The sequence below is a fragment of the Amblyomma maculatum genome, chromosome 9 (genome assembly GCF_055883805.1).
Source record: "Amblyomma maculatum isolate TAMU_Amacu chromosome 9, ASM5588380v1, whole genome shotgun sequence".
In the NCBI taxonomy this organism is placed as follows: Eukaryota; Metazoa; Arthropoda; class Arachnida; order Ixodida; family Ixodidae; genus Amblyomma; species Amblyomma maculatum.
Window position 1 is genome coordinate 96,139,397 of NC_139352.1, and position 21,407 is coordinate 96,160,803.

General features: G+C 46.9%; 1 protein-coding gene across 1 annotated transcript in view; it reads right to left on the reverse strand.

The window, feature by feature from the left end:
- Positions 1–6,823: 6,823 nt before the first annotated feature.
- Positions 6,824–21,407, reverse strand: part of Gdi (GDP dissociation inhibitor) — a 52,815-nt gene continuing 38,231 nt past the window's right edge. Inside the window, exon 7 of the mRNA XM_084579352.1 lies at positions 6,824–7,429. Within this exon, the coding sequence (XP_084435478.1) occupies positions 7,289–7,429 (141 nt within the window). The 3' untranslated portion in view covers positions 6,824–7,288. The remainder of the gene's footprint in view (positions 7,430–21,407) is intronic.

The window sequence follows — 21,407 nt, forward strand, 5'->3', positions numbered from 1 at the left end:
GATGACTGGCTGTGAAGAGGTATATTGCAGTTTGCAAAGGTAAACCACTGGTATCCACTATTACTTAAAAATCTTAGCAATATGACTGCACAACAATTCTGCTCAGTGTAAGAGTGGTTTCGTGTGACAGACAGGTATGTTTTCGAAGTTGGACACTGCAGTTGCTTACATAGAAAGGTAATGTGCACCAATGGAGGGCTTAAGCCTTTGATCTCTTGTTATAGCATAGAGAATGGCAAATTGGGAGGGTTGGTAACGATTCACAAAGTTTGCGCCATTGAACGGCCATAAAGTCCCTTTAGCCTGATCCAAAATTCACGAGCAGTCAATGATTGTTTCTGCATAATAGACAAAGTCCTAAACCTTGTAACTTCATACGGAAGAGTACGGTAAAATCCCTCATTTATAGGTAATTTTTAGGCACGTAAGCAAGATGTTTGCTAAAATACTATACCACAAAGTCAGTATATTCCTTGGTTATTTTTGGCTGGCCTAGACTGAAACCTCCAGCACGAGCCCTATAAAATGAAATGACTATGTCAATGCAAAACTCCTAAGACCACTGGAGCTCTGAAATAAGAAACGAAAAGTTTTGAAACTAAGGATTGTCAGCCGCAATCATGCCGTTATATTGACAACTACTACAACCATTCCAGCTGGCCTCGGTCAACTATAAACAGAGGCCAATCTCGATGCCCTTTCATGCATGGCAGACTCCATCTATTGGCACCTCTTCCACCACTCCCAGAGTGTGTGCACTTTAAATCTCGGCAGACTCCTCCTTGACTCTCTTGAATCCCAGTATAAACTTCTCCTTGCACCTTAGTTTATGACAGACATTTTAGGACTCACCACTTCAAACTGAAAGGCGCACGTATGTGCCGACTACAAACACGCTCCCAATCCGGTAGTACTTGCCCTCATGTACCCAGGCCAGTACAACCCAAATTGCAATAAATGTGGCGAAAGAGCAACATACGACCACATTCTCTAGAACTGTACAAATGATCTGCCTGCGACGAAATTAATATAGCTCCCTTCTCCCGAGCGATGGGAAGCCGTGCTGGTCAGCTCAGACCTGAAGATCCAACTACGGGCCATCGAGCGGGCTAATGAGGTCGCCGCCAGCCATGGACTAGCGGCTATTTAGTCTCTCCTTAGACCTGCTTGAGCGACGAAATAAAATTTTGCATTCCAATTGGAAGGTAATATATTATGCAAAAACCCTCAGGTTTTCAGAAAAGCTGCATGCCATTTCATAAGCAGCTTGCATCACTATGGAACCAATAGTGATCTTGTCCAATCAGTGCTGCAGGAACACGGCACACAGTCCCTAAATACTTGTAGCGTTCAACTATTCTTCAAAGAATTATTGCATGAATCTGTAGTAGAGCTGTGCACACACCTTTGCCCGGACCAGAAAACAGGCCAGGCATAGGCCAGGATATGTATTAGTCTTCCTAGGCAGGGTTTTCCAGTCCCAAGTATGCACAACTTTTGCGAATGCACAAACATGGTCATAGTGCACTAAGCATGTTAAATGATCAGGAATCGCTTTCCTGCGCCTCTTACAGATGCAAACTTCTCTCACGACTTCAATCCCCCACTCCCTTCACTGTGAACGAATCTCCACTGTTATTGGTACAGGCAGGTTTGGCCCAAAGTGACTCAGCCTATGAAAGACACGGTAGTGGAGGGCTCCAAAAATTTCGACCACCTGCAGGTACAGGTAGGCTTCCTAAGCCGGCCAGTGACCCTCGCAAGTACAGATAAATATTTTAATAATTTTTTTAAGCTTGCAGCGGCAAAAATGGAAAGTAAAAGGGCATGCCCATTTTGCTGATTTTTATTTAAAACTTTCCCTCTATTTAGTGCGAACATTATGTAAATGCATTTGCTAAAACATGTTTTTACCGAATACATTTGCATAATGTTGCAAATGCCAAAGTAGGGCCATGTTTAGCTGCCGACTAACTCGATCCCTATACCATTTGCCAATGCGTGGCTGCATTTGCGTAATGTTGTAAATGCCAGTAGGGCTATGTTTAGATGCCGACTAACTCCCTATACCATTTGCCGATATGTGGCTACATTTGCATAATGTTGCAAATGCCAGTATAGGGCCATGTTTAGATGCCGACTAACTTCCTATACCATTTGCCAATACGTGGCTGGCTCTAAGTATACTTGGCCAAGCACGGCCCTACTTTTGGCCATGCTTGACTACTAAGAATTGGGTGCCAACTAGTTCCCCAAGATTTGCCGATAGTTGGCTGAAAGTGGCCAACTATTGAACAACATAACTGGCAACCAACCGGGGCCCATCTTTGGGCCTGCACTAGCTGCCCAAGAATATGTACCGGCTCCCAAGCACTGCCCAGTTGTTTAATCGATGGTCGGCCAATTTAAATCGGGATTCCACTACATATCGCACCTCTTTCACTGTGAAAATATATGGGGGCAAAAACAAGTACACAGAAAAAGAGGACAAATTGCTAGGGACACGCGCACTTTTCTGATCATCCGTTTGGTATGCTTGTAAAGTTAGCGCCTACGTTTTCATATCATATATGAACCTATACTTCGTCTCAAGATATCTGCAGCACTGCGATAAGCAGAGGAGCCCTTGCAATTGTGCTCCTAATTAAGTGCCTCTAGCCCCTGCGCACTATAATTAGAATTGTGATCCTACTGTCTCCCCCGCCAATTTGGGGGCCGAGGTGCGTAGGAGCACAATTGCCTTTTGCAGTGCGCGTGATCCTGATTGCACCGGGATGCCTCCTTTCGCAGTGCTGCAAACAAACATATTGTGAGATGCTGTTCACGGTACAACTATCCTAGCTGTCTATAATCGATTTTTCACTCCCATCCCTTCTTGTGCGGCACAGAGAAGTGTGACAAACACTGCGCCTTTCCAAGCTAACAATTTGTTTGTTTTTTTTTCTTTCAAAACATCATGCTTGCACTCTAGAGGCTCTGTTGCTCCACCATCAGCCTTATATATACCTACGTACTGCAGGGTTGGTGCCTCCACCCATATCCCTCAGATGCATCCACATAACAAACATAACAGGGCCGCAAACTTCTAATTCTAATCTGTCCAGTATTACGCTTCCCTTCCCTTGGGGATTCAATTTACCCTTAGAGATCATGCAAGGCATCTGGTTAATTGTCAAAGTCAAATTATGCTTGTGCGTTGTGTGTGCTCGATAACCACGCACAAACATGATCAAAGAAAAAGTTCCAAATGCATGCAAAGAAGCATAAACATAGTTCTGCGCTTTGAACAAGTGTGACAGATCTATACTGCGCACTTTCCTGTGAACCAATTATTTAGTATCGGCGCTTCGACTGCCCATTGAGCTCAGGCAGCCCGATGAGGGAAGCGAACGAGCTTGCTGCCAAAAGCTCCCCTCTCGACTTTCAAACAAAATGTTGCCCGAGAGCCCCCTCCCCCGCATTCCGGAAACACTCGAGTCACAAAAAGCATAGAGTAACATGCAACATTAATTATGCTTAATCAATTTATTCATACGTATACTGTTAATAACTACTGCATGGTACTTGAGGCCAGCTGCAATTAGAGCAGTCGTACTCGATATAAACTATTCGACAAATATGGAATCATTGCATAGCATAAAGTTCAATTTTTAATTACACGCCAGTTAACTGTAATACGACGCACGATTAGCACACGCAGTCAGCAACCTCCCCTCTTCCTGGCCATCTGCGAGCACATCTAAGATTCTGGGAACGCTGGATTCTTCTGTTCCTCCATAATGATTCCTTTTTGGGAGCCTCTGCCCTACAAACCATTCTTGCCCGACCCCCTCTCATTTGAGCCATTTTGTAACGAAAGCTACACTACGCTACAATGGACCTTTGTTCAAGTAGCGCTACTGCGCATGCGCAAAGCCTTCTCTGCCACCATTTTCGCCGGGATGCCACACGAAAATTGGGGGAGGACTTTGCTGCACGTGCTTTTCCAGGAAACGACGTCGCTCGCTTCATGAAAGCGACGAATAACTGCAGCACAATAACAGCGTGCAGTGATAGAATCTCCTAGGCCTTCGGTATGGACGCATTGTATTGTCCCTGCCTCCCCTAGCTTGCCTCAACAGAGAAGACATGGCCAAATTCTTGTCATTGTTTAACAGGCAGTGAGGGGGTGGGTGTCAAGGTATGTTCACTGTTCACAGATGACTCGCGCGTCTCTGCACAGGCTAGGCGAGACCATCCCTGCACTCAACTACTGTTTGGAAAATAAGCCCACTACTAGGAACGAATTTCTGCGCAAGTTCTCGGTAACCCGTCCCGTCAATTGTACTTCGTATGGCAGCCGCAAGAGGGGTGCGCTACTGGAAAAAGGTCCATTCGCGCATTTCGCGCTGCCTGCAAAAGAGCTGCAGTGCGTATGCGTCAAACCGGTTTTCCCCACCTGTGGCGGTGGATGGGCGAGGCGGAAATTTTAAAATACTGCTAACCCTTTTCTTTCAGCAAAGGAACGGAAAATAAAATTGCGTTAGCGTTTTTAAGCACATTTTGCACGCGTATGAAAGCCACAGAGTTTACTGACACTGGATAAGAAAGAGGTTGCAGAAGCGCGGCTCAAGCGTGTCGTCTGCTACCTGCTTGCTTGAGATAAGTCTGCAAACGCGATGGCATTTCATTTGTACAAAGATGTGTTTAAAAACGAAATTGCATTCTTTGTTGCACTGCTGAAAGAAGAGGGTTAGAGTATTTGAAGATTTTTGCCTGTGTATTCATTAGATAAATGGCCTCACCCATCTACCGCGGCAGGGGAGGGGCGCTGCGGTCGCTTTGCGATCATCTCACACCAGATAGTCTATCGTTCCGGCCCACTTCGCACCGCGAAATTTTCTGTCTATATCTAAGAACGTTGGTTTTCTCCGAAGCAACACTCTGTCACCCGCAGCCAAAGCTTTCGTTCCATATTCAGTTCACTGGCTTTAAACCGCGTTTTTCTTCGAACAGTCGATAACCCTGAACAGGGGGTGCACTCTAGGTTCGGAACACCAAGTCTTCCATGTGGAAGTCGTAATTTTGGTTTAATTTTTGTACACATAGCGTAGTTTCATGCAAGCGCTTGCGCACTCACCTTTACATCGTGAAAAAGTCACTGCAACGAAAATTTCGCAAACGCGCCACTTTTGATACAGGGAGTTTGATCCTGGCTGAGCTTAGTCAACCAAATTGAATGTTTTCTGTTTGTACCTGCAGTAGTAGACCTATCGTTATAAAAATGTTTGTGGGCGCGCATTACAAAGGAGATTCCTCACAATGAAGTGTTCAAACTTGGGGTGGTCAGTGGCACTTTAACGTGAACCCACATCTCGCCTTCATCAAAACTTTGCAGAGTTCGAATCCGCCTCAGCAGTAGAGCACTGTAACCACTGCGCCACAACAGTGCTTACCACCATTGCGCATGCACTGATGAGTCCGAAGAGGCCAGGTGTGCCCACAGCTTTAGGTCCTCCTGGCAAGATGTGCATGAGCAGTCATGCCCCAGGGTAGGAATTTCTACCATCAGCTTGCAGTCAGTGCTGCCAGGCAACCAATGTAGCGTCCTTCTCAGCCATGCAGCAAAGTTTGTGCTTACATTTCATCTATCGTGCCTATGAGGTGTGCGTCGATATGGGTTCGTAGCGCCAGCAATGCAATGCAACCAGAAAGGTAGTGAAAGCGCATGAAAGGTAGTGAAACGCACAAACAATAAAACGTCTAAGCTTCAACACTCAGTACAATGCAATACCTATCACTTTTTTCTTGCATTATGCAAATATTTTCGCCTTTTCATCTGCTGAAATATGCCAGAAATAAGCATGCCACAAGCTCTGGAGCATATGTGAAACAGCAGCCTTGTCACACGTTGCAAGAATGGGGCCGAATATACCTCGAAATTCTTTTTTGTCACTTGAAACCGCAAGAATGCACAGCAAATGACAAAATAGTACTAACACAGACACCAGGGTGGCTGCACCCACGTGTGCATGATCAAATAGTCTTGACATTCATACTTTTATTGGCGCCAAAAAAAATTTTTTCTTCTGGGTCTAAATCTTGAGTTCACATAGATTGAAGAAGCACACAGAAGTGACCTATTCAAACTTTACACAAGGAAAAGAAAAAAATCAGAGGCAAGAGGACCAGGTGTCAGTTTCCCGAAGGCAGAAATACTTTGCACCGGTTCTTTGGGCCACTTTTCTCTTTTCCCAAGCGATGGATGAGACAGACCGTGTTGCATACTCGGTTGGTGCCCAGGCCGCCTTCACACGGCACACCAGCCTTCACCACATCTGGAACTAAACCAGACCCAAGTCCAAGAAGGAATGTTTTTTTTTTGTCTTTTGCTTAGTTTGTTCCGCTGCCTCCAAAATAAAGAAACCTTGCTCCACAGGCTGATGCCTATGCCACGCCCTTTTAACATAGGAACTACAATCACAGGATACAAAGGGAATAATACGGTGGCTGGGGAGGAAGTAAAAACAATACAGAAATGTTTAAATTACAGCACAAAAATATGCTTAACACCGGCAGAAAGAAGAAAACAGGCAAGGCACACACTGTACATGATGAGAACAGTGTGGCCTGTGAGCAACAAGGACACATGCAGAAAAAAATACAAAGACCATCAAACCAGCGCACAAACGCCTCCTAAACCACCCAAATCCCAATATCTCAGAGCAGTGCACACAAAGGTGTGCACATGGCATTTTTCTGAAACAAGTATAGGTAAAAAAAAATGTGGGAGTCAGGCCGGCAGTGAATGTCAATCATAGTGGTGTAAGCTAAGTTTTCTTTCTCTCTCTCTCTCTTTGCTTATGATAACGAGCGAGCTAAGCGCACAAGTGAGAGCCTACTCCTCGGACTGTGGCGAGAGCAGAGGCACAAGGATGTCCACTAAAGATGCACAAACAAGGCAGCATGGGTCAGCTCTCGCACCCACACAGCAAAAACTGAGTGGAATGCAGCCCCACTCCGGGGCTTCGCATCCACTGATCAAACAATGAGGTGGCGACAGTGCTCTCGTCTGAGCACCATCGCCCAAAGAACTAGAAGTGGCCCAGGATATAGTTCACAATCACGCCTGTAGAGCTGCACGCATGCCACTCTTCAGATTCAAAAACCAGCACAACAGAAGAAGGTGGTTCATATAGGGGGCAGAACTAAACAGACAAGCAGCGGAGCCCAACCGGGAACAAACAAGTCCAAGCGGTGAAGAGAGGGGGTCTCCTTCTTCCATATTTGTGCGTGCACTGGCGCTGCCCTATTCCTGCTCGTCGCCAAGGTCATGCTTCACCTTGGAGAAGTCAAAGTCCTCGCCCGTGCCACGGCGAAAGATGTCCAACACATCCAGGCAGGTCGTCTCAAAGTGGGTCGTCGCGTCATACGACTGGGAGATGAAAATCTGAAAAAGACAACCCTTGCGCTCACAAGTCACATTCACTTGCAACAACACAACACTCGATCAGCGATATGGACACTGCTGACAAACGTCTCAAAGATAGATGTGAATTCGTAAAAATCCCCAACCGAAGTGCACAACGCACAGTGTGCAGAATTTCAGATGTTCCTACACTTTATCATGCTACTAAAGATGGCACCCCGAGCCATGATCGTACCCTCAATCACTAAGTGCTGCTGCCCACGTGTCACTGATGCCATGTTGCAGGCACCAGAGGGAAATCTATGGCAGCAAGGTCTTGAGTTGCCCTGGGCAGCAGTCATAAATACAGTACACTCCTTTTAAAACAATCTTGAAGGGACCAAAACATTTCTCATCAGAACCTCATCCTAATTAGGGACCCGGGTCTTTGTGACCAAAATGACTGCCTGCGGTTCAGAAAATTTGTGCACCAAGGGCATCACTTTTGTCTTGTTCAAGAGATTGCTAATCGGGTTATTTCTATATTTTAAGTTGGCGACCATGACCATGCCCTCAAGTCAGAGAATAAAGGAACCAAACTGCGTGCAACGCAGGCTGCTATTTATCGAAGTCACCAAAATGTAGACCTCTGGCTAGTTGACAGCATAAACTGCTTGTAACCTGGTGCCGTTATGAGTTGGTTGCATGTTAGGCCTAGCCAAACTAGCGCCATTCCCTTGTCACGATCTTTTTGGAAAACTTTGAAAGAGCGCAAACACACACGACCACTAAAGACAAGAGACGAGACACAAGCGCCGACTGTCAACTGATTATTATTGGAGCAAGGAAACGCCTATATACACAGCAGCTTACATAAGATAAGAGGTTTCAGTAACGCACGTGCGAGCAAGAGACACTGGGAAAAATTCGAAAAAAAAACAACAAGATGCTCAAGGGGTGAACATGTTAGTCGCATCTAAAAAACAGACCTCAGCGTTTAAGAGAGATATCGAAGGCTTGCTAATGCATCTGTTGCCATATTTCGTGATATGAAAGGCTTCCAAGCCGAGACGTGCTGTCTTATCAATGCTCTTGCCGAGAATCTTTGTCTCATTAAATCGGGCCACGCAACCACTGCAATCACTAATATGCGCAACTAAATGTGCGTACTTGTCTTTAAAATTCTTAAGATTTCTTGAATGGTCCCCTAATCGATCATGGATGCAACGGCCGGTTTGGCCGACATACACCTTCCCGCACGTCAAGGGAATAGCGTAGACCACTCCCGTGGAACAGGTCACAAACCGACGTTTATGATTAATTTGGCACCCACTCTTTTTCTGGCCACAGATGCGGGGGCATAGCCCTCCCAGCTTACTGGGTGCCGAAAACACAACCGGCACACCGTGCCTGTTGGCCACTTTTTTTAAGTTGTGAGTGGTCTTATGTAGGTACGGCACAACCAAAGGTTTTTCGGCCTTTTCCCGATTACAGCTGCTCTTTCCTGTTCCATGCTTGAACTTCTGGAGGAGGGTCTCACATACAGCAATCAAGATCGAAGAGGGGAACCCCCGCTGCTAAAAGTCGGCTTATCTGATTATGGAAGCTATTTTGCATTCGATGCGGGCACGATTTCTTGAGAGCAGATTCCATGCATTGCAATGCTATCCCTCTCTTCACAGTCTTGGAATGGGCCGAGTCATATGGCAGCAGATCTTTTTTCGCTCGAGGGTAGTAAGACCAACAAACGTGTGTTTCGCAGAATGTTAGTTCGAGATCTAAAAACTGTAAAACAGATGAGTCAGGTAGTTCATGGGCAAAATTTAGCCCAAGTCCATGCTTTTTGAAAGCTATTAAAACTTCACCTACTGTAGAGGGGTAGGTGAAGGTAGTCTGTTTTCTTAAAAGCACTAAAAAGTCGTCAACATATCTAAAAATCTTTAAAATTCTTCCCCCATTAAAATGCTTATCTAAAACTGTCGACCTTAGATAAAAAAATGTCACACAGGGTGGGAGCCATGCAGGAACCAATACAAATGCCATCGCGCTGCAATTTCTTTCCCCATTAAAATGCTTATCTAAAACTGTCGACCTTAGATAAAAAAATGTCACACAGGGTGGGAGCCATGCAGGAACCAATACAAATGCCATCGCGCTGCAATTAAGGCAGGTTGTCAAAAACAATTAAGCTGCTGTGTATATAGGCGTTTCCTTGCTCCAATAATAATCAGTTGACAGCCGGCGCTTGTGTCTCGTCTCTTGTCTTTAGTGGTAGTGTGTGTTTGCGCTCTTTCAAAGTTTTCCAAATATGTACCAACTCGCCCAAAAAGAAGTGTTAATGAATTGTCACGATCACGCTGAAAATGCGGAATATTTAGATTAGAGTCTTATTGTCGCCCTAAAAAGAATTAAGTGACAAAAGGCAGAGATAAGAGTGCCTGGGGTGCTGCATCCTGCTACCCACAATCACCATAGAAGGACCACGATAACAGCAAAGCTGGTGGTGTTATTAGAGAACAAGCACAACCTACTTTATCAAAACAATCTATGCCGCTCATGGGCAGGGTAATCATGATGAATAGTTGAGAAATGGGTGCCCAAGTGGCTTTTAGCATCAAAGTAGATACTGCTTTCAGCTATGTTAGAAGCACAGTGGTCATAAAATTGAGTACTGTTACAAGCAGAATCGCAAATGCCAATTAAGAATATACTTCTGAACGTTTTGTGGTGCAAGACTGGGAAAAGGCACCTCTCACTAGCTATGAGTCAAATATACGAAAGAGACAGTCACACGGGTACAACTTGATCGCCAGCTTCGAGAATATTGCATGTACCAGATTCAAGAACATGCAATCCATTCGCATTTCTTCTTGCAAGAATTGTTATGCAGACAAGAAATTGGGTTTTGTTTTGGTTGGTCTACTGGCTTTAGCATCCCAAACCAACTTAGGCTATGAGGCAATTGGGGTTCTTCAGTGTGCACTAACATCACACAATACACAGGTGTCTTGCTTTTCGTCTCCATCGAAAAGCAGCCACTGCGGCCCTGATTAAACTCATGTCATTGAGTTCAGAATCAGCAGTTGAGCATCGTAACCACTGAACAACCATGGCAGAGTGGACAGGAAACAGTGCATCCACACTGAAAATCAGTCAGAACTCACTTAACACTTTCCTGTCCGCGCCTATTCCCATCGATAGCCTGGTATCAATGGTTTCACGATTCGAATTTTCCCGCTTTCAAAGCGTTCCTTGGCAAGTGGTGTCATCCAATGGGAAATAGAAGAACCCTTCTTTCAGTTTTGCTTTTGATTTAATTTTTCTGCTGTGCTGCGCCCGTCCAGATTGTCTCCAGAGTCAGGTGATCGACGCTCCTTGTTTACATCATGGCGTTGACGTTGCGCGCTCCCGCTAAGCGGGAATACCAGTTTCCACGGAAGTTGACACATCGGAAAGCTCATTCTTGAATGCAAACAGCAGCATGATTCGGAAGACAAATTAAGCTCTACAGACTTTAGCACTGACCGCGAAACTGAGTCAAACCAGCCCAGAACGTCTGCAGCCATGTTCCGATAAGTGTTGCCCACTATCAATGGTCGAATTTTCCCGCTTTCGAAGCGCTTCTTGATGAGTGGCATCATTCAGTGGGAAATAGAAGAACCCTTTTTTTCAGTTTTGCTTTCGGTTTTATTTTTTATTTGAGGGGCCGGTAATGGGAGCAGCTATGAATGTGGGCGGGCAAGAGTGTGAGTGGGGTTGAGTGTCACTGGTCGTGAGTGTGAGTGAGCCCCTCCTCATAGTGCCGACCTAAGTATGAGCTACAATTTTAAACCACTGCAAATGTCTCAAAATAATTTATTTGTTGCCAAAATGAGCTTTTCCTAACAGTTTAAGTTGTAACCTCCATTCACGTCATCTTAGAATACTCATTTATGTCTAGATAGATTATGGTTTGTAGGGTTTAACGGAGGGTTTAACGTCCCGAACAGACTGGTTATGAGAGATGCCTTAGCGGAGGGCTCCGGAAATTTCGACCAGCTGGGGCTCTTTAAGGGGGGACGCGGGTCTTAAAATCGCGAAAAAAGGTAAAAAAAATGGCAATTTTCAAAAATTGCTGTTTTGAAGTCTTCAATGTCCCGACTATGCCTCTACAAAATATTATAGCTCAATTCCTACTCAAAGTATTAAAAAAACGGCAATTTAGAAACGTCGGTGAGCCGAAATTGAACGCCAAACGCGAAAATTTGCACCATTTTCAAGCCGCCGTAGCTCCGCGCGGCGCGAACCGATAGGCGCCATCTTGGTCTCGTTTGAAACCTCGTTTCCCGCTCTCTCTCCTGGCGTCTCTCAACACGCTGTAGGTTTTCGCACAGCGGAGCTTTCGGCATCCGTCCGCAAGGGGTGAATCGTCGCGAGACAGCCGCTGATTGGGTAAAGAGCGCGCTCTCCGAGGCACAGCCCTCTGATTGGCCCTGACGCATGCCTCACCTCCCGCAACCGCGTTGCAGACTCTTCGTCGTCTGCTTTTGCCCGCTGGAACGCGATTTTTTGCGCCCCTCTTTGCTTCCTAGCATTTCTCGTTCTGCATTTTTTCTCATCGTTCCTGTAAATATTTTGACTATTAACTCGCTCCTCTTAGCTTCGAAGTTATTGTTTTCGTGTGTATTTGCCTGCCTGGTGTCTGTTCCGCGTGTCTCAATGACGCGGGACGCGCGCTTGAAAGCAAGCAAGCGAAAAGCAGTCGGCAAAAGGAGACGCGCGTGGAATAAGACGAGTGCCACATCGAGAACTACAGCTTCGGTGTTGCCGCAAGCTGCAGGGCCGTCGGCGGATGCGGCTGGATTGAACTCGTTGACCACAGTTTTGCCGTTGGACGCGGCTGGACCGACATCGTCGATGTCAGCTTCGTTGGTGGACACCGCGGCTGGACCGTGCCGATCGGCGTCAACTTCGGTGTTACCGCAAGTGTCTGCGGTTCCAGTGGATGCGCCTGGACTTAGCCCGTCGAAAATATCGACTTTTGATGCTCTGCGAGTCGCTTCAAATTCTGTGTCGTCGGAAGCGGCCCAGCCGGCTGAGCTAAGCCTAACGACGACTTCGGCGTTTCCGCACGTCGCTTCAGCGCCGACGGACGCGGCTAAACTGAGCTCGCGTGTTCAATGTTTGGACACAGTGTTTTTTACGGAGGCGGAGTGCGCGGGACGCGAAAAATGTGCAGATAACGCCAAGACGTCATTGGCGAAGAAGTCCGCGACTTCCCGCAAGTTCGAGCTGATGAACGTCAGCACAGCAAGTGTAGACGACGATCGCGGCACTGAGTATATAATTGTTGATATGAGCATACTGAAGAAGCTGTTTGCATCCACAAGCTGCAGCAAGTGTGGGATGGCCAGTGTTCAACTCGCGAAATGTAGCGGAAGAGAGTATGGCTTAGCTGTGAAGTTAGTGCTCACATGTTCGAATTGCGATTTCGCCGAGCGGCACTTTTCGTCGCCCCGAGTGCCCGGGAAATCTAGTATCACACCCTTTGAAGTAAATCTGCGGGCGATGAAAGGCATACAAAGTATAGAGAAGGGAGTGACTGCTCTAGCGGATTTTTGTGCAACAATGAACCTCTCCCACCGAGGACTTCACCACAAAACTTTCAGGGGGCACATGAACACCATGGTGAAAGCTTGCCAGGCAGTTGCTACTGCTACAGAAGCAGCAAGTGTCAAAGTGGTGAAGGACTTATACAAAGACTTCCTGAACCCAGCAGGAAATGTAGACGTGATATTTGATGGCACATGGAAAACGCGTGGCCACAATTCAAATATGCAGTTGGCTGCATTATAGAACTGTGTTGTGTTGTGTTTTATGGCGCATAAGCAACTCAGGCTATCATGCACCAAGCACAAGGTATACGTGTTATCATGGCTATCATGTGCCAAGCACAGGGAATGAAGTGTTAAGATATCATAGCTTGTTCAGGAAAGATGTTTCTTCTAAGAAACTAAAAACACATGAAATGTCTACAATTGCATTCTCTCCTAGGAGAAGTGATGGATGGAATGGTATCTGTTCTGTGTAAAATTGAGTGAGAACTTAACACTGGCCTTGTACTGGACCATGTTGTGCTTTCGAGGTACTGTCGTGGGTGCCAAGGGGCACCTGATCCCAGTGATGATGGTTACGGTGACTGGGCTGTGAACCACAAGTGTATGAAGAACATTGACTGCAATGCCGGACGAATGGAGACCGAAGCAGCTATGATTTTATTCAATAGGTCCTTGGAAAAAAATGGGTTGCGGTACACAACCATACTTTCGGATGGTGATAGCCGCACATTTCATGCATTGACCCAGGAAGGCGTGTATGGATATACAGTAAAAGCTCGTTAATTCAAATTCCACGGGGCCGCCAGGCCAGTTCGAATTAACCAAAATTCGAACTAATGAAAGTGAGCAAAAATGAAGGCGTTTGATGTCCGGAGGGCACGAAAAACATTTATTTAGCAAAAATGTCTGTTATCATCTTCTGCTTCTTCTCTCTGAGGGCTACCGTACTCACTCTGTCTTCTAGCATGCGAATGCGACGCAGGGAGTCTTCTTCCCCCTCTTCAAAGCTGAAGAAAAGGCGCGCGACATTCAGCGCTCCCATAACTTCTGCCGCGGATGGACGCACGGGCTCTTGCTCCTCGTCGTCGTCCTCGTCTTCTGCCTCTTCTGGGACAGACTGCTCCCCAACAATTTCAGCGACAATGTCCTCATCACTTAGGGCACCGCACACTGCTGCATCGCTGTCTACTCCAACGTAATCATCAAAACTGACGTCCTGCAGCACAGCACGCACAGCCGCAAGCAGAGGCTCCGGACTCCCATCGTCGCCACTTTCTTTCATACTTCCGGCAGCAAAGCCACAGTGGTGGAAGCAGTTTGCAATTGTGGACGGCGTGACCTGCTCCCATGCACGCACCAACATATGCATTGCTGTGAGCAATGTGATGGTGCTGGTCTTCTGGTTTCCAGTGCACAAAGTCATGCGCTCGATCATGTGGCGCCTATAGAAACATTTGATGTTTCTGATCACCCCCTAAACCATCGGCTGCAAGGCCGCAGTCGTGTTGGTGGGCAAAAAGACGAGCCTTGTGGCTTTCAGCTCGGCGTCGACTTTGTGTGCCGAGCAGTTATCCACAATGAGGAGAACTTGACGCTTCCCTAGCTCCATCCTCCAATCGAATTTCAAGAGCCATTTTTTAAACAATTCGCCCATCATCCACGCCTTGCTGTTGGCGGAGTATTCCGTCGGCAGCGTCCTAATGTTCTTGAAACATCTAGGCTTATGTGCCTTGCCGACAACAAAAAGAGGGACCTTCTCCGTCCCGGTCATATTAGCGGCGACCAGAACAGTAATCCGCTCTTTGCTTCGCTTGCCGCCAGCGCAGCTGTCCCCTTTAAATGTTACTGTTCTGTCGGGCTGGAGCTTATAAAACAAAGCCGTCTCATCAGCATTGAATATATCATGTGCCGAGTAGCTTTCTAAGTACTGCTGTAGAGCACCGCTTCGCCACGTGGCACAAGTTTCTGCATCCACTTCTTTGGCTTCTCCAGACAACACCCGGAAGACAAGATTATGTCTGTCTCTAAAGCGGTGAAACCATCCTTCGGAGGCGACAAAATCTTCCACATTCAAGCGCAGGGCGAAATCGGCCGCCTTCGCCATGATAATTGGGCCGCTCAGTGGAATGTCAGCGCTTCTCATTTCTTTCACCCACGTGATCACAGCGGTCTCAATTTCCGGATACTTGGCTAACCGAAGCCTTTTTCTGTTGCTGGCGAAATCTTCGGCTTCATAGGCATCCTCGATGGCCTTCCTATTTCGGACGTACGTCGACAACGTGCTTGGTGGAATCCCGTGCTTTTTCGCGATTTCCACTTTGCTGGCCTTCCGTTCATCCACCTCGCGTAAAATAGCCACTTTCTCCTTCACCGTCTTGGCACAGTATTTCCCACGCGAACACATCTCGCGGACACAAGCTCACAACAAGCAGCGTGCAAAACGAGGGCTCACGAAATGCAACACGAAACCGTGGTCGATAACACTAAAACGTTGTTCCTCGAAGGAGTCGCGGCAGGAAAGACTTTAGTACTTGTTCCAGCACCCTAGCGGCGCCCCGATGGTTGTGCCATCTATCGTTCTGCCGTGAAAGCTTCCAACGATGGTTTTTAACAGCGCCGCTTGGCGGCGCGCAGTTCGAATTATGGGTGGCGGCGCCAATTTTTGAGTGAATTAACGAGCTGTTACGCGCATAGACTTCTATGCACTGCGGACCGGACCACGATGACTATTTCAAATTATCCAAAATTTCGAACTAACGAGTTGTGAATTAACGAGCTTTCACTGCATATCCATCGAAAAGAAGGACTGCCTCAACCATGTCCACAAGCGGATGGGGACGGCTCTTCGCAACTTGGTTGAGAAAAAGAAGGCACAAGGGCAATCTCTTGGTGGAAAGGGCAACCTTACCCAAGAAAAGATAAAAAAGATCACCAATTACTATTGGTATGCCTTGCGGAGCCATAGCCACGACGTCGCAGGCATGAAAAAGGCAGTGCAAGCTACGCTGTTGCACCTGACCTCAACAGATGAAGCCCCAGATCACAGTTGCTGTCCTCAATGAGTTGATTCATGGTGTGCCTTCAATCGTGCTTTGGCAAACCAGGTGGAGCCTCCACCACACAAAAACCCTCTGCCAGGCCATGTTCGCACTGCGCTTGAGCCAGTTTTTGCCAGGCTGGGCGACGAGGCCTTTTGAAGCGCTGCAAAGATGGCATGACACAGAATGCTATCGAGTGCCTGCACTCTGTTATCTGGAGCCAATGCTCTAAAAACACGCATGACTCTTTGCTGGCTGTTCAAAGGGCTGTTGCAGCAGCAGTTTCTCGCTTCAATCAAGGGATGGCAGCAACCAGCAGAGCTGTTGCAGAGCAGCTTGGTTATAGCCCTGGCAGGTGCCTCATTCGTAGGAGCCTTGAAAAAGATAAACAGAGGCTGTGCAGGTCTGATAAGGGTCACACCGATAGTGAAAAGGTGAAGAAGAAGATGGCCAAGAGGCACAGGCCTGACAAAACCCAAGACTACTGCCCAGGACTTATGTGAATGATTTAAGATTCAGAGACTGTAGCAAGTGACTTTCTCAGCATCTTTTTTTTTGTCAAGTGCCAATGCCATACATAGATTTTCACAGCCATTACATGAACAGATTTATGTAAATTTGGTGTCCTTTTGTTCACCAATAACTGGGCTGCATGCTAAAGCATTAAATCTTTCCATGTGATTGGAAAATAAAAGTGGCACAGTGAGTAAAACTTTGAATGCAGTTTTCTCAGCTTTGTTTATTTGGTAAAAAGCCTTGCCTTACGGAACTTTTCATAATGTTCGCATGCACGGATTTTATTGAACATGGTATCATTTTTTTCAGTAAAATCTCAGCTGCATCCTAAAGCTTTACGTTTTCGATAAAGTCTGATAGACTAGCTATTAGATCAGATGTAAACTAATTACTCCCACATTGTTTTTTTTCTCCCAACTTTGTTATTCATTCATTACCTATATAATGACTTCTTAAAAATTTCCTTAGCTTTAGGATGTGCAGTAGGCTCTTGGAAATGACAGCATATTTTCAAAACCAGTTTTTTTAATTAAGAAATTGCCGTAATGGCCCGTAAGAAAAGACACTATGTGCGGTACATTATCTTGCCATATTTTCATGTCTAGATGAGGTATTTCAAATCTAAATACATATCTGGAATCACCATTCAAAGATATATCACCATGGCAATTTTCAGCAAGATAGGTTAAGGGGGGACACCCCTCTTAAAACTTTTTTCCTTATTTATGGGTGGATCTGACTGAAACTTGCACCATTAATGTACTTTTGCATGCTGATTTCAAATATCTGATTAGTTTTCTTGTAGATGAAATAGCTTTCAAAATAATCCCTAATTCATGTTCTTCGTTTGGAGGTGAGTTAATTACTAAACACTTTATGGCATGAGGAGAATAGCCCTGCCAGAGTGATCTAGAAGGATCATAGAGTGCCGCTAGTCATGAATTAACGTGGTAGAAGAATTTGAACCAAAGTTACAATAAGTCAAACTTTTATGAATAAAAGCCCAGGTTGGCACCTAAGATTGATAATTAATTCTGTAAATGTTGCCGCATAATAACTGTACATATTTTTGTCCTACGGCACTGTCGAAGGTTTTCTCTTTCTAACAAGACAAGAATGAGAGCTATAGCACAAATAGACTAAGAGATATCTCTCCTCCAAAATTGCAGCACCCTCAAAATTGCAGTTTTGAGAAAACGAGGAAAAACACTTCACAGCATGTAGGTGTAAATTATGTCAATGATTGATATGTCAACAAGATCAGAAACAGGTGGAAAGTGATCTGAAGCGAAAATTAATGGCCTATGCCAATTTGAGCCAAAGTTACGCAATAGGAAACGCTTGAAAGGAAAATTCCATTTGGGTACCGAAGACAACATAACCTTCTCAGCAAATTTTCTTTTGTCGTCACTGCATTTACCTTGGTTTCATGAGACTCGCAGGATTCCCTTTCTAGAAAAAAAATTTTTAAAGCAATAGCAAGAACAGGACCAGAGATATTGATCTTTAAAAAATGCAACACTACCAAAATTGGGGGATTGTCGGAAGCACTCAAGCCTCACGGCATTTAATCAGGAAGGGCAACCCCAAAGACCTCATGCTATTAAAATGCACCAGGAGCATAGTCGGGGTGCATGCTGTCGCGGTGTTTTCTTTTTTCTGTTTTAGCAACGCCAAGCGAAGCCGCCCGCTTCTTTGCAGACCGTACGCTACGGTGCAAGTCCTTTTCTTCAGCTCTCCTGGACCCAGTTGCTGTCACATTTGTACTGCATTCTTGCAGAATTGCTGCTGCTGTATGCTTGCAGCCGGCATTGAAGCGCAGCACAGCTTCTGCTGTGGCTGCTTCCACAGCAAACAGTGATGAGTGCCGCTCTTTGTGGATCAAGGTCCAGATGACTGAGTGGAAGCTTTCGTTCGAGTTCTGGGTCTTCCCCCAATGCACCTCTGCAGCAGGCTCTTCTCTGATAAACGACTATAAACAGGCAAAAGAGCATCAGCCACATCTCTTGGCAGACTGTAATTGTGCTTTGGTGCAGGCTCCTCTTTTGCCTTTGCAGCGTTGTGGCGGCACCATGACTTCTCACCGGTAGGACACAAACTGTGTTTGGGGCAGTCATCAGTAGATGTGATGTGGTAATATGTCGCCATCACAGCTCGCTGCATGGCATCCACATCACCTACATTTGATCGAAGCGCTCGGCCATAATATATTGCCAGCTTGTCAACTAGATCAGCTGTCAGCCTTCCTCTGCCGCCAAGACTTTGCTTCCCTGCACCCTTGTGTCTCTGCAAGAGGTTGCGCAAAGCTGCTCCCATACGCTTGTGCACGTGATTTATGCAGTCCTCTTTGACTATTTCAATGTAGCCATAGATTGCAGCATCTTTAAGAGCACTGAACGTGCGACTGTCCCCATCGCATAGCATGGTTGTGTAGCGCATGTTGTGGCGCTGCAGAGATCTTTCAAACAGAATTTTGCCAGCCTCTACTTCCATTTGACCAGCCTTGGAGTTGGTGTTTTTTTGGCACTGGTGGCGTGATTTCCAAAGTTCGTAGCCGTCAGTGTTTGGCTTGGGACCAATTTCGCAGCCCAGACAAAAGTTTGACAACACCACATAATCAAGCACGTAACCAGTGAAGAGTTCCACCACGGCACCGACGCCTATATGTGATGAGTGTCCGCGCGTCATCCATGTGCCGTCGTAGCACACGGCAATGTTCCCCCTATGCCCAAAACACAAGTCATCGTAGACCTTCGCCACTGCCTGCGCGGCTTGTGCCATAGCGGTCGTGGCGGCTCGGGTAGCAGCGGGTTGCAGTGTGTTCTTCAGATGCCGTTGAAACGTCTTGTTGTGCATCCCGCGCCGCGACAACCCCATCGCCGAAAAGATATCGTTCATTGCTGTCTGGCCGTTACCGGTCGACAGCATTGCTCGACTAGCCAGAATATTCAGCTCAAAAGGATTGCACCTTTTCTCGCCGTCAACCCTCCGCGAGTTCCACTCGGCCGCAATCTCACCGCAGTTGTCGCACAGCACGATCAGTTTTACGGCGAGGCCATAGCTCCGGTCGCTGGTAATTAAACGCACGCATCCACGACACGTTTTGCACCGCACGGCATCCAGAAGGATTTTCACAATGCTGAGGTCAATTACCGCATAGGAGGCTGTTCCGTCCGCATCTGACTCTGCGGACGCACCACTTGCATCGGCGAACAGCGCGGTCTTTCGTGCCGTCGCCGGCGTCGATACCAGTCTATCAAGCGTAGCTTGCTCACGGGCACTCACTTGAGTTATGTCGCTGTTAGTGACAGGCGCGGTATCAATACGTACACGACTGCAGTCGGCACGAAGAACGGCGCCGTTGTCCAGCGGAATCGGAGAAGCGTCGCCGCCCGCAACGTGATCGTCACACAATCCCGCAGCACTGGCACTTGCTTCTTGCACAGTATGCAACGAAGTCGCATTCTTAACGCGTTTCTTTGGTTGCTTTCGCCCGAACTTGTGCAAAGAGCGGTACTTCTTCGCGCCTGGCATGACTCTCGCGTTGCACTAGCGTGGTCGGCAGAAAGACAAAATGGCGTCACTGGGAGTCCGCACTTCAGGGCTAGCTTGCCGGAACCAACCAAACGACGCCATTTTGATCACGTGCCTTAACCGGCCAATAGCAGCGCGCGCTGCATGCTATCTTTTTGCTTGTTTTTTATGGGGAAGGCGGAGCGCACAGGGTTGCTTTCCGAAAGAAAAAATAAGCCGAAAGCGCGCGCTTTCGAACGAGACCAAAATCGCTGCGGTGGAGCGCGTAGTTCTCATGCGCCGGGCGATCGAAATTGGGTGTCGTTTGTCCACAATTTAAAGGGCAGTGGGTGTGGTACTGCATTTTTTAATCGCTATAACTTCATAAATAAGCGGGGTATAAGGATGAAAATTTGCGTGCAGATGCGGAATGGTGCGAGGAATACGAAAATGAAAAAATTGAAAATCCGATTTTCAGGCCGATTTTCGGTGCCAAAGAGCCGTGTCCCCCCTTAAGAAATAAAAAAAAAAAAGTTTAAGACCCTCATCTTCCCTTAATGTGCACTGATATCTCACAGCACACGGGAGCCTTGATATTTGCCTCCATGGAAAAGTGGCTGCTGCGGCCGGTGTTCAATCCTGTATCTGTGCGCACAGTAGCCGTGCGCCCTAACCACTGTACCACCACGGCGGGTTAGGACTAGATCATTTCAAAATAAATCTTCCCCACGAGTCGAATATATTAACCTTACATCCTCCCAACAAAAGACAAACTTTCTTGCCCCAGAGTTGCGAGCGAACGGCGAAAGTACCCCAACTTTGCGCGCGCGCCATTTCTCTGCCGCTGAACAGAGCGCCGCCATCTTGGTCTTGTTTTGTTTGTGAATGCTTGCCCTTTTCCATGTTGCCTTCGCCGGTGGCATCCGTGGCGTGGCAGAAGCATGGCTCGCTTGTGATTGGGGGCCTCACAGGGATTGTTGAGCTTCCCGCGTCTCGAATTCGGGCTGTTATTGGACAAAGCGCACGCTCCATGAGAACACGGGGGATCGCGCGACTGCTATTGGCTGCTGCGTGCGCTGACGCGGTGGCCCCTCCCTGGCGCGTCGCCTGCTCCGGCTGCCTACTGAACTGGCGTTCTTTGTGCGCTTGCTGAATCGTTTCATGTTGCATCATTTTTGAGATCGCCGTGATCATCGCTGGTTACGTATTCTGGTGGCGTGTTTTGAACGGTTTTGTGCACCTTGTGGATTGTCACACGGTCGGCCACGATGCGCGCTCAAAACACTACATACGTCGTCATTCTGTGAATGCCGTCCGAATCGCGAAGTTAGCGAAGCGCATTGCCAACGGTCGCGG